Source organism: Mobula birostris, chromosome 2 (assembly GCF_030028105.1).
Source record: "Mobula birostris isolate sMobBir1 chromosome 2, sMobBir1.hap1, whole genome shotgun sequence".
Lineage (NCBI taxonomy): Eukaryota > Metazoa > Chordata > Chondrichthyes > Myliobatiformes > Myliobatidae > Mobula > Mobula birostris.
The window spans coordinates 167,882,756-167,895,513 of record NC_092371.1 but is presented as its reverse complement, the minus strand read 5'-3'; the positions used below and the strand labels follow the sequence as shown (position 1 = coordinate 167,895,513).

Here is a 12,758-nt window from a genome sequence, read left to right as displayed (position 1 = left end):
AATGCTTTGGATGGCGGGGAAAACCTGTATGTATAAAACCAAATGGAACAATGTTCCTCTAGACCACAGTACCCCCACAAAACAAGTTTCACACACAACACATAAACCAAAATATTCCCATAAGTAAGTTAATAAAATACAATTCAAAATGCATTTATTGTGCAGCACAAGTAAACATTAAACAGTACGGTAAACAGCTCACTTGCCTAGTGACGAGACCTCGGTGGTGGCAGGGTATTCATTAGTCTGACACCCTGAGGGAAGAAGCTGTTACTCAGTCTGGCACTCCTGTTCCTGATGCTGCTGTATCTCTTTCCTGATGGTAGTGGGTCAAAGGGGTTGTGGGATGGGTGGTAGGGATCCTCAATAATGCCTCAACCCCTCATCTGCAAAGCTCCCAGTAAATGACACAAATAGGGGGAGGGAGAACTCAGTGATCCTCTTGGCGGCTTTAAGACCTATAAGATCTTGTAATCCAATGCCTTGCAGCTTCTTTACCACATGATGCAGCCAGACAGGACACACTCGATGGTGCTCCTGTAGAATTTTGTTATAATGGGGGCAGGAAGCCTTGAATGCCTCAATCTCCTCTGAAAGTGTAGAATCTGCTGTGCTGCCTTGACTGGTGAGGAGATGTTGTGGGTCCAGGTTAGATCGTCTGTTTTGTGCACACCAAGGAACTTCGTGTTCTTCATCCTCTCTACAGTAAAGCCATTGATGCGCACTGGAGAGTGGTCGACCTCTGCCTTCCTGAAGGCACATGTCATCTACTTTGCTTTGAGTCTTCACTCTCCAACTTCCTTCTAATCCTCCAACCACTTGCTTTAGGTCTAAGCCACCTAATTTTTGAAATCTTTGTCAGGAAAATGGATCATTTTTATTTGCTCTCTCTTGGTCAATAATTTTATTAACAATAATTTCTGTCCTCAATCCCCTCTATTCCAAAGAAGTCAACCCTAGTTTATCCAATCTTTCCTTTCAGCACAGTAGCATAACGGTTAGTGTAATGCTTAACAGTACCAGCTAAAAGATCAGGGTTCTATTCCTACCACTGTCTGTAAGGCATTTGTATGTTCCCCTCATGATCATGCGTTCTGGTTTCCTCCCACATTCTAGAGACGTATTGGTTAGGGTTAGTAAGTTGTGGGCATGCTATGATGGTGCTGGAAGCATGGTGATACTTGCAGCTGCCTAGCACAATCCTCGCTGATTTGTTTTGGTGCAAACAATGCATTTCAATGTATGTTTTGATGTACATGAGACAAATAAAACTAATCTTTAAACTTTAATCTTTCCAGTACTGGCAATGCCATACAAATTTCCTCTGCACCCTCTCTAAAACAATTGTGTCTTTCTTGTAATGAGGTGACCAGAAGTGTACATGGCATTGAATCTCTGGTCTAACTAGTATTCTGTAGCCTCGTAAAGTATTCCATTAACTTTTTTAGTCAACTTATTGATTTTAATAAGGATTGTGGATGTGAATTTCAAGGTTTCAACTCCATCTCCAAGATACCACTCACTGCTTACCAATTTATTGTACACTCAGTGGCTATTTTATTTGGCAACTGTGGAGTGGAACCTGGTGTGGTCTTCTGCAATAGCCCATCCACTTTAAGGTTCAAAGTGTTGTTCATTCAGAGATGCTTTTCTGCACACCACCGTTGTAATGTGTCATTATTTGAGTTACTGTCACCTTCCTGTTAGCTTAAATCAGCTTGGCCATTCTCCTCTGACCTCTCTCATTAACATGGTATTAACACCCACATAACTGCCACTCACTAGATGTTTTTTTTTTTGGTACCATTCTCTGTAAACGTTAGACACTGTTGTGTGTGAAATTCCCAGACCAAAAGTTTCTGAGATGCTCAAACCAGCCCGCCAACAATCATTGCACGGTCAAGGTCATTCCTTCCCTATTCTGATGTTTGGTCTGAACAACAACTGAACCTCTTGACCATATCTGCATGCTTTTATGTAATGAGATTCTGCCACGTGTTTGGCAGATTAATGCAAATATCTAACAAGCAATGTACCAACTAAAGCGGCCACTGAGTGTACGTCCCCATCCCTTGACACACATCCACAAATGCGCTACCTCATACTTCTCTGAATGAAATCACTATTCTTATTCTTCGTTTTTCTGCCCAACTGTCTAGATTGTGCAGTATAAAGTGGTGCTAGATTGTTTGTGAACCCTGTAGAATTTTCTCTTATCTCTGCATAAATATGACCTAGGGTGTGATCAGATCTTCACATAAGTCCTAAAACTAGATAGAGAGGATCCAATTAAATAAATAACAAGAAAATTATACTTGTGCATTTATTTATTGAGAAAAATGATCCAGTATTACATCTATTTGTTGGAAAAAGTATATGAACCTATGGGTTAATGTGTTCTTCAAATGCTATTTATAGTCAGGTGTTCCAATCAATGAGATGAGATTGGAGGTGTGGGTTGTACAGGTGCCCTGCCCTATAAAAAAGGCACACAATGTCAGATACTGACAGAGCCTGCTCTTCTCAAGAAAGATTGTTTATGTGCACAAAGTCTCATTCAAAACAACTTTCAGAGAACCTTAGAAAAAGAACTGTAGAGATGCACGAAGCTGGAAAAGGCTACAAAAGCATTTCTAAAGACCTGAGTTCATCAGTCTACAGCAAGAGAAATTGACTTCAAATGGAAGAAACTCAGTACTGTTGGTACTCTCCCTAGGAGTGGATGTCCTGTAAAGATCACAACAAGAGCACAACATGCAATACTGAAGGAGGTGAAATAGAACCCAAGGGTAACAGCAAAAGACCTGCAGAGATCTCTCAAACTTGCTGAAGTCTCTGTTCGTATGTCTACTGTAAGAAAAACATTGTACAAGAATGGTATCATGGAAGGACAACACAGAGGAAACCACTGCTCTCCAAAAAACAACATTGCTGCACGTCCAAGTTTGCAAAAGATCACCTGGCTGTTCCACAACACTTCTGGGACAACGTTCTGTGGACATATGAGACAGAAGTTTAATTTCTTGGCAGAAATGCACACTGCTATGTTTGGAGGACAAAGAGCACTGCACACTAACACCAAAACCTCATCCCAACTGTGAAGCATGGTGGAAGGAACATCTTGGTTTGGTGCTGCTTTGCTGCCTCAGAGCCTGGACAATGAGGGAATAATGAATTCAAAATTGTATCAAGGCATTTTACAGGAGAATGTCAGGGTAGCAGTCCAACACCTGAATGTTAATAGAAGTTGGATAATGTGGCAAGACAATGATACGAAAGACAAGAGTAAGTCAACAACAGAATGGTTTAAAAAGAAGAAAATTTGTGCTTTGGAATGGCCGAGTCAAAGTCCTGACCTTAATCCTATAGAAATGTTGTGGAGGACCTGAAGCAAGCAGTTCATGCAAGGAATCCCACCAACATCCCAGGGTTGAAGCAGTTTTGTAAGGAGGAATGGCCTAAAATTCTTCCAAGCTGATGTGCAGGACTGATCAACAATTACTAGAAATGTTTGGTTGAAGTTATTGCTGTACAAGGGGGTCACACCAATTACTGAAAGCAAAGGTTCACATAAATTTTCCAACAAATACTTGTAATATAGGAGCATTTTTCTCAATAACTAAATGAGCAAGTAATAATGTTTCTGTGTTATTTATTTAATTGGGTTCTCTTTATTTAGTTTTAGGACTGCATGAAGATCTGATCACATTTTAGGTCATTTATGTAGAAATAGAGAAAATTTTACAGGGCTTACAAACTTTCTATCACCACTGTATATGATCTTTTCTTGTGGTGGAATGTAACAAAGATCCGTGCACAGAATTGCTTTGGGTTTCTGAAGGATGCCCTAAAAGAAAAATCTTCTCTCTGTTGATACCATGTCATGTGTCTGCAAACCCCTTTTGACCTTCCAACCTTGACGGTAGCTCATGTTTTGGTTCTGTGACGTCAGGGGGTTGAAACTATTCCATTTTCGATTGATTGCCTGTTGTTAACATATGACAGTATAAACAGGACTTTACTTTGTAACTCCCAAAGGTAGGTTAAACAGTTCAATAACAAATTCTAGTGGATAATTGAGTAAAGGTATTCGGCAGGACTATTGTTCTGTGAAGTGCTCTGATCAAATTTCTTTCTCTTTTGATCTAGCTAGTAGTCTGATTAAAATAATTGACATCTCTCACGAGGTAGCAGATTCAGTGATCTGATACAAACAATTTCACAGTAATCTTGCTGCTAATCGTCATCTCCTGAGAACGTGTAAAACTACTTGTATTTTTTGGTATCTCTGGACCAACTAAACTCCAACTTGTTCGTGCAACTCATAGTTTCAAAACAGAAATGAAGTTGACATGATAAATAGGAAACCCTTTTTGTATTGTGCAGGCTGTGGAGTACTTGGGACTTGAAACCTGTTCGAGAAATTATCTTCCCTAAGTCAAACCGACCTATCATCAGGTAAGAATAAGCAAACTGTTATCGAAGTGAGAAAGAAAACCTTCTTTAGTGGGAACTTAAATTCCTTCTCACAACTACATTGATCCATGTTTGGCTGTTTGGTGCCACATTCAGTGCTGGAGTAGTCTTATGCAAGTGATGTCTATCTAGACTGGCAGCACGGTGATATAGATACAAGAACTCCTGCCTCGCAGCTACGTACAGTGACCCAGATTCAATCCTGAACTTCTGTGCTGGCTGCGGAGCTTGCACCTTCTCCCTGTGACCCCATAGATTTCTTCTAGGAGTTTGGTTTCCTCACACATCCCAAGGTCATGCGTATCATTAGGTTAGTTGTGGCAAGAAAATTGTCCTTTGTGTGTATATGAACAGCAGAATCTGAGGGAATTGATGGGAATGTGGGGAGAATATTATTGGTTTAGTTTGAATGACCGCTTGATGGTTAGTATGGACTCAATGGGCCTGTTTCTGTGCTTTGTGACACTTAAAATTCTAGCCTATCCCATGTTCTAGGAATGGACATTAGAACAGGAGTTCCTCAGGGAGAACCCAATTTCAATGGGTGTGGTCAAGAAATGACTGTTGCACCATTTATCCATATCTCCTGTGAATCATCTGTTTTACTTGGTAATGTCTTGGGCCTTGGTCCTAAGCTCTACAATTCCCTCTTTAATTTTATTGTCTCTTTTCTTAAGACACTCTTTAAATTCTAATTCTTTAATCAATATTTCACTTGGCTCTCTATCTCAAGGAAAAATAACTGCAGATGCTAATAATCTAAAATAAAAACAAAACACTTGAAATACTCAGCAGGTAAGGCAGCATCTATGGGGAGAGAAACAAAAATAATGATCCAGTTCAATAATGTTTCAAAAGATTAAGAAAAGTTATAGACCAGACATATTTTAAATGATTTTGTGTGATTAACAAGACTTTAACACCCACTCCCAGCTGTCACTGCCACTTGTACCACTTGGTATGTATGGTATCCATTTTAAAACAATCATTCCCTTTGTTCATGCCGTTCCTCTACAAATTTAAACAGGTTTCACTTCCAATTTATTTTTAATCAGAATCTAATTTATTTTCACTGATGTGTTGTGAAATGTGTGGTTTTGTGACAGTGGCAACAAATTACTATGTTACAATATGAAATATAAAAAAAAGTAGTGCAAAAGGTGAGGTAGTGTTCATGGCCCATTCAGAAATCAGATGGCAGCGAGGAGGAGGCTGTTCCTAAACTGCTCAGTGTGTGTCTTTAGGCTCCTGTATCTGCACCCTGATGGTAATAATGAGAAGAGGGCATGAACTGGGTGGTGAAGGTCAGTAATAATGGATGCCACCTTCTTGAGGCATTGCCTTTTGAAGGTGTCTTTGATGATGAGGAGGCTAGTGCCCATGATGGGGCTAGCTGAGTTTACAACCCTTTGAAAGGTTATTGAGCTGAAACGTTAACTGTATTCCTGTCTCCACATATGCAACCTGACCTGCTAAGTATCCTCGATGTTTTCTGTATTTTTTTTTCCACAATCCTCTTAAGTATCTTGGTGTCATATTCTGTTTGATTACACCTCCATAAAGAGTCTTGGAATGTTTTCTGTGTTAAAATTGCTATGCAAATAGAAGTTGTTATCTGAAAGCTGCCAAATTGGAAACTGTTGTTTAGAAGAAAGTAAACTCCAGTGATCACTCTTTGCCAGATTTCTGCTACATTTGTTTTTGGCTGATCACCCAGAAAAAATACAATTAAAGTAAATGAATAAAAAAAACACAACAGGAAATCCAATCTGACACCAAGGTCACCATGATTCCTGTTAAGTCATTCAAATTTGTTATAACATTTTGTGCTTGGGTGCAAGAAGGTTAAAAAGGATCTAAGACCATTAGACATGGAAGTAGAATTAGGTCATTTGGTCCATTGAGTCTGCTCCGCCATTCCAGCATGACTGATTTAATTGTGTCTCTGAATCCCACTCTCCTGCCTTCTCTCCGTAACCTTTGACATGCTTACTAATCAAGAACCAACTACCTCTTGTTCAAATATACCCAGTGACTTGGCCTCTACAGCTGTCTGTGGCGTTGAATTCCACAGATTCACCACCCTCTGGCTGAAGAAATTCCTTCTTATATCTGTTCTAAAACGATGCCCTTCCATTCCAAGGCTATGCCCTCTGGTCTTAGATTCTCCCGCAATAGGAAACATACCCATCATTCTTCTAAATTCCAGTGAGTACAAATCCAGAGCTGCCAAACATTCCTCATATATCTACCTTTTCATCACAAGGATCATTCTTGTAAATCTCCTCTGGACCCTCTCTCATGCCAGCACAGCCTTTCTTGGATGTAGAGCCCAAATAAAACATAAGAAAATAGATGGAAAAATTAAATTGACGTTTCTGATTGCAATTTTTACTGTGCTGCAGATAGCAAACAGATACCATGCATCTCAATGAATCTCAGTAGTACATAGTGACATATACATACTTTGATAACAAATTAACTTTGAACTTTAATAATCACCAGCAATGTTTTGATAAAGTTCCCTTTCACGGTTTTATTCTTTTTTTTCTTACAGTCTGACCTTCTCCTGTGACGGCCATCATCTCTATACAGCAAACATCGATGGGACTGTGATAGCATGGTGTCGTAAAGACCAACAGCGGATGAAGCTCCCCATATTCTATCCCTTCCTAAGCAGTTATGGGGCTGGATGAAAACTAGCCTGCAAATATGATTGTACCAGTCACTGTGCATGTAATGGAGCCTGTTGTGCCCTTGTGGGAGGCGGTGGGATGAGGGGAAGACTGGGAAAATGAAGAATTCCTTCCTACATGTAAATATTCCAAGTGCAGAGACTACTCAAACTGATCAGGTGTTCTCCTCATCAATCAGGACAAAATGGAATCATGAAAACTATTGAGCAAAGCAGATTTCATCTCTGCAGTCTGTTCCTTGACTTTGTGGGATATGCAGTCCTTCTAAGTACAGTCAGTTTGGAACTACTAAAACCCAGCAACTCAATTTAAATTTGGTGTAAGTTATGCAATGTGTAAGGTTGTTGGATTTAAAGTGCAATATTTTCTACTTGAAAATCTCCCAAGTTTTGCATACAATGTGCATGAGACCAAGCAGGTTAGATATAGAAGAATAATCACTTACATAAGAGCATGGAAATATCTATGTTAAAGCACCTTAAAACAATGTCTGTGCACACAGCATCTGCCTTGAACGTTTACAATTCATTTTGCAAGCTCTGTCATTTCTCATGCCTTTCCTCAGAAATAAAATCACACTTTGTAATAATTTGATAATATGGTCCAGATTGTAACTTTTTTTATACCTAGCATTAAGCAGACCCTAATTTGAGAAGAGTCGCCTAGCTGGTGCTTGCCAGATTGCATGAAAGGATAAATATTGTCTTAAACTGAGTGGATGTACATCTAACAATGCAGAAAATTGGGTTGGCTTTATTGGAGACACAATACTGGTGTCAAATAGATTGTTTATAGTTAGTTTGCTCCCCACTTGTGATAAATAAATGACCACTCTTGTTTAATTGAAGGGCACAGATTCTCAATTTTGATTGCAACTTCTCTCTGAAAGTTGTCTTTTGTGTACGATCCTTAATCATATTTAAAAAGTGTTAGAAAATGTGCATTTTACAAACTTTTTGAACTAGTTTGTCAATTGTTTTGCTGATATATAAAACTTTTGCAAGCGTGTAACTTATTTAAAAATTTAAAAAACCAGTGTTCTCAGACTTTGAAAGTGAGCATTTGCTGTATTTTGTACTTATTCCTTATATATCTGTACAAAGTATTTGTGCTGAATATTTGGACATTAAATTAATTGTAACCTGAGATATCTATCTTTTTTTCCTATCAGAATTTTATTCTAAACATTTAAAGTTTTTTTAAGTTGACAAAGGTCGAGAGCTTGAAGCACTCTAGGGGTTCCTGTGCTCCTCGACACACATCTTACATTTCATTTATTTCCTCAGATGCCCTTACACAGTGGCAGGACTTGAACCCTAATTACTGTACGCTGAAGTGTTGCACTAACTGCTACTTTTTAACTACTTCTCTGGAATGAATTGCATCCTACCCATTAGAATGAAGAAATAAATATCTTCCTACATCCTTCTTCACTGTCAACTTGTGTATTGTTGGCATAATCTTCCTTACATTTCAAAATGTTAATAAAGAAGCTCTGAAGGTGAAGTTACAAGACTGGCAGTCAGATTTTTGATCCACAAACATGAGCTCAAATTCTATCTTGACAGCTGGGGATTTTAATTCAAGGTATTAAGTAATTCTAGAATTTATAAAAAGCTACTGTGTAATCCTAGACAAAGACTGCATATCGTTTTTAAAAATCGAGCTTTAAATTAACATAACAGATTCTGTCCTGGGGCTAGCACGTAGGTGCCATCGCAAAGAAGGGACAACAGAGTCTCTACTTGTCTAAGAAGTTTGCGTAGATTCGGCACGTCACCGAAAACATTGACAAACTTGTAGAGATGCACATTCGAGAGTATCCTAACTGTTTGCAACATGGCCTGATACGAAAACGCCAATGCCTTAGAACAGAAAAGTCTACAGAAAGTGGTGGATATGGCTCAGTCCATCCCAGGCAAAGCTCTCCTCACCATTGATCACACCTGTGCGCATGCACCAGTCGTGCATGCAGCCTGGTACAGCCGTTCCGATCTATTCTTACTTTATGCTTCTTACTTTTTAATTTACATTATTTTTTGTATATTTTTTCTCACGATAACACGTCGAAGCTGCACCCTCTCTAACATGCTGGTATTACCGAGAGAGTTTTATTTGGGTTTTCTTCAGCGCTGGAAATGGTTACATCCCGACACGGGACAGAAGCAAGGTCGCATTGTGTATTCCACGGACCAGCAAATGCCGGCCGGTTTAGCGAGAAGAGCGGCGGACACCCCTGCTGAAATCCGGAGGAAAACACACAGAGGTTGCAGAGGGGGATCACAAAGCCGAGGAAAGAGGACCGGGTCGAGACAACAGAGACTTTTGGAGAAGAGGAGTTCGGTGGGTAATACCGTTCCGCCTGACCTGAAGTGCACTGAGTGCGGTAAGCGTAGAGGAATAGGGTGCTTACTGTTCTGGCTAACAACAGATGGTGCAATCCAGGGCATATTATGATCGAGGGACATGTTTGCAGACTGGATATTTAACTTTTTACTGTCGGACTTCGGCCACATTCCACTGTGATACAACACTTGGCGGCACGGGAGGTCGTTCCTGCCTGTGACCATCGAACTTGCAGCTCCTCCCGTGGAGGGTCAGGCACCCTGAGCCAATAGACTGGTCCTGGACTTATTTTCCATCTGGCAATAGTTTGCATTTTGTTGTTTGATTGTTGGGGGGGTTTTGTATTGCTATATTTACGCTCTAGGTTGGTGCGGCTGTAACGAAAACAAATTTCCCTCCGGATTAATAAAGTATATCTATCTATCTATCTATCTACATGGATTGCCGTTACAAGAGAACAACATTCATCATCAAGGACCCCCACCATCCAGGCCATATTCTCTGTCACAGCTACCAACAGATAGTGATACAGAAGCCTTTGGTCCCACATCACCAGGTTCAGGAACAGTTATTACCCGAGAACCATCAAACTTTTGAACTGATGTGGATAACTTCACTCACCACAACTCCGAACTGATTCCACAACCTACAGACTCATTTTCAAAGACTCTTCACAATTTATGTTCTTGACATTTTTGTTGCACAATTTGTCTCTTTTTTTTAACATTGGTTGTTTGTCAGTCTTTGTGTACAGTTATTTTTGTAAATTCTATTGTATTTCTTTATCCTTCCTGTAAAGAAAATGATTTTCAAGGTAGTTTATGGTAACATATGCATACTTTGATATTAATTTGACTTTGATTTTGGGGAAGGAATTCTGCTTTCCTCACTTGGTTTGGTCTCCATGTAACTCTAGATGCACTCCACGTAGCTGACTCGTAACTGCATGCAAGGTTCAAAGGCAGTTAGAAATGAACAATAAGTTGCCAGCAACCTCCACGTTTCACAAATTATTTCTCTTTACAATTCACACAACATTGTGTTTACAGTAAGTGGACTCCTACATTCTGTACACTTCTGGACAGGTGCCACTATGAGAAGGACTTGATTGCACAGAGGATAATGCAGAGATGTTGCCCAAGTGTTTTTGCTTGTGAGGAGAGATTGGATGGGATGGGTTTATTATTCTTGGAGAATAAGAGGGTGGGGGAGGGTGGTGCTGAGAGAACATTACAACATAATGAGAAGCACAGATGGGCTAGATTGCAAAAAGCCTTTTACCGTGGTGAGGTCCTCTAAGACCAGATAGCCGAGGAATCAGCACAGGAAATTCTACAGGTGCTGGAAATCATGAGCAACACAACCAAATGCAGAGGAATAAGAGTTTGAGGTGAGATATGAGGAAGCTGAAATTTGCAATGCATGATCTGATGGCTAAAGCAACATTTCTCTCACAACATTTTAAGACACATTTGGATGAATACTTTAATCACCAAGGCATTTTGGACTACATACGAAAAGTTGGTAAACTGGATTGGATGGGCAGTGTGGATATGGTAGGGTACTTTGTGCTGCACACTCTTTACAACCCGTTCATCGTGACCACAAGAGATTCTGCAAATGCTGAAAATCCAGAGCAACACACAGAATGCTAGAGGAACAGCTGACGAAGGGTCTCAGCAAGGATGTAATGTGGAGGCTTTATAAGGCACTGGTGAGGCCTCACGAGCAATTTTGGGCTCCTTATGGAAGAAAGAATATGGTGACATTGGAGAAGGTTCAGAGGAGGTTCATAAGGTAGAATTATGAGGAGTGTTTAATAGCTTTGGGCTTTTAGTTACTGGGATCTAGAAGAATGAGAGGGATCTCATTGAAACCTATCAAATATTGAAAAGCCTCAATAGAGTGGATGTGGAGAGGACGTTGGCAGACCAAGCAGCATCTATGGAAAAGAGTAAATGGTCGATGTTTTGGGCCAAGACCCTTCATCAGGTTGTTCTTCCTGAAATCATTTTCATGAACCTCCTTGAGCCCTCTCCAATATCAGCACAATTTTTCTTAGATATGGGGCCCAAAACTGGTCACGGTACTCCAAGTGAGGCCTTATAAAGCCTTCACTGTGTCTTGGCCCAAAACATTGACAATTTTCTCTGTTCCATAGATGCTGCTTGGCATGCTGGGTTTCTCCAGCATTCTGTGTGTATTACTTTGATTTCCAGCATATGCAGATTTTCTTGTTTGTGGAGAATATTTCCTATGGTGCGGGAGTCTAAGACCAGAGGACACAGCCTCAGAATTGATGGACGTCCATTTGGAATGGAGATAAGGCATTTCTTGAGCCAGAGAGTGGTGAATCTGTGGAGTTTGTTGCCACAGGTGGCTGTGGAGGCCAAGTCATTTGGGATATTTAAGGCAGAAGTTGATAAGATTCTTGATTAGAGCATGAAGGGATACAGGGAGAAGGAAGAGATTGGGGCTGAGAGGAAAGTGGATCTGTCATGACAAAATGGCAGACTCAAATGGCTTAAATCTGCTCTGAAGATTTATGGTTAACCTACAGGGATGTAAAAACTCCTTACAGGTGGTGCCAGAATTGAACTCCAAGCTCTGAAATATTCGGCTAACCACTATGCTGCCCTGCCCTACAGCCTCATGGTTTCAGGTAATGGCGGAATGCTTCCTCTTTGTCCTGGTGAAGGGTCTCAGCCTGAAACGTTGACTCTCCTTTCCATACTAGATACTGCCTGACCTGAGTGGCTGTGGCGTTTTGTGTATATTATCTCCACTGTGTTTTTTTTACATATTTCTGTGGACAGGAAACCCAGAAATAAAAACAAAATGCAGGAAACACTCAGCAAGCCGGGCAGTATTTGTGGAAAGAAACTAACATTGCAGGTCAGTGACCTTCAGTTCATTGTCATGAAACTCAGGTCTTTCCTCCTCTTCACTATCTCACAACGATTAGTCGTGCTGCTGCCTTCCTGGCAACGAGAACTGTTTCTGCTCCTGTGACCTGGGACCATCCCAGCTCTTTGGCTAGTGAAATGGCTTTGTGTTGTGTTTTGCGCTCACGTCTTCTGCAGGCATTTTCTTTACTTTGAATGACGTTCTGTGTGCGTCTGAAAGAATCGACGTTGCAGTGATGCTGCCGTAAGCAAGTTTTTCACTGCACCTGTACCTCACCGCACTTGTGCACATGACAAACTTGACTAGCTCACACTGCTCTGCTATGTGGTCGTA

At 40.5% G+C, this 12,758-nt stretch overlaps 1 protein-coding gene and 1 long non-coding RNA gene across 5 annotated transcripts in view; one reads left to right on the top strand and one right to left on the bottom strand.

Annotated features, from left to right (window-relative positions):
- lyst (lysosomal trafficking regulator) overlaps positions 1 to 8,602 on the top strand; it is a 291,632-nt gene extending 283,030 nt beyond the window's left edge. For all 4 annotated transcript variants that reach the window (XM_072251045.1, XM_072251047.1, XM_072251049.1 and 1 more), the window contains 2 exons: positions 4,387 to 4,458; positions 7,034 to 8,602. In XM_072251045.1, coding sequence (XP_072107146.1) covers positions 4,387 to 4,458; positions 7,034 to 7,172 — 211 coding nt within the window. In that variant the 3' untranslated portion in view covers positions 7,173 to 8,602. The remainder of the gene's footprint in view (positions 1 to 4,386; positions 4,459 to 7,033) is intronic.
- The window catches only part of LOC140193903 (uncharacterized), a 54,117-nt gene that overhangs the window by 5,542 nt on the left and 35,817 nt on the right, over positions 1 to 12,758 (bottom strand). The gene's annotated exons all lie outside the window — the stretch shown is intronic.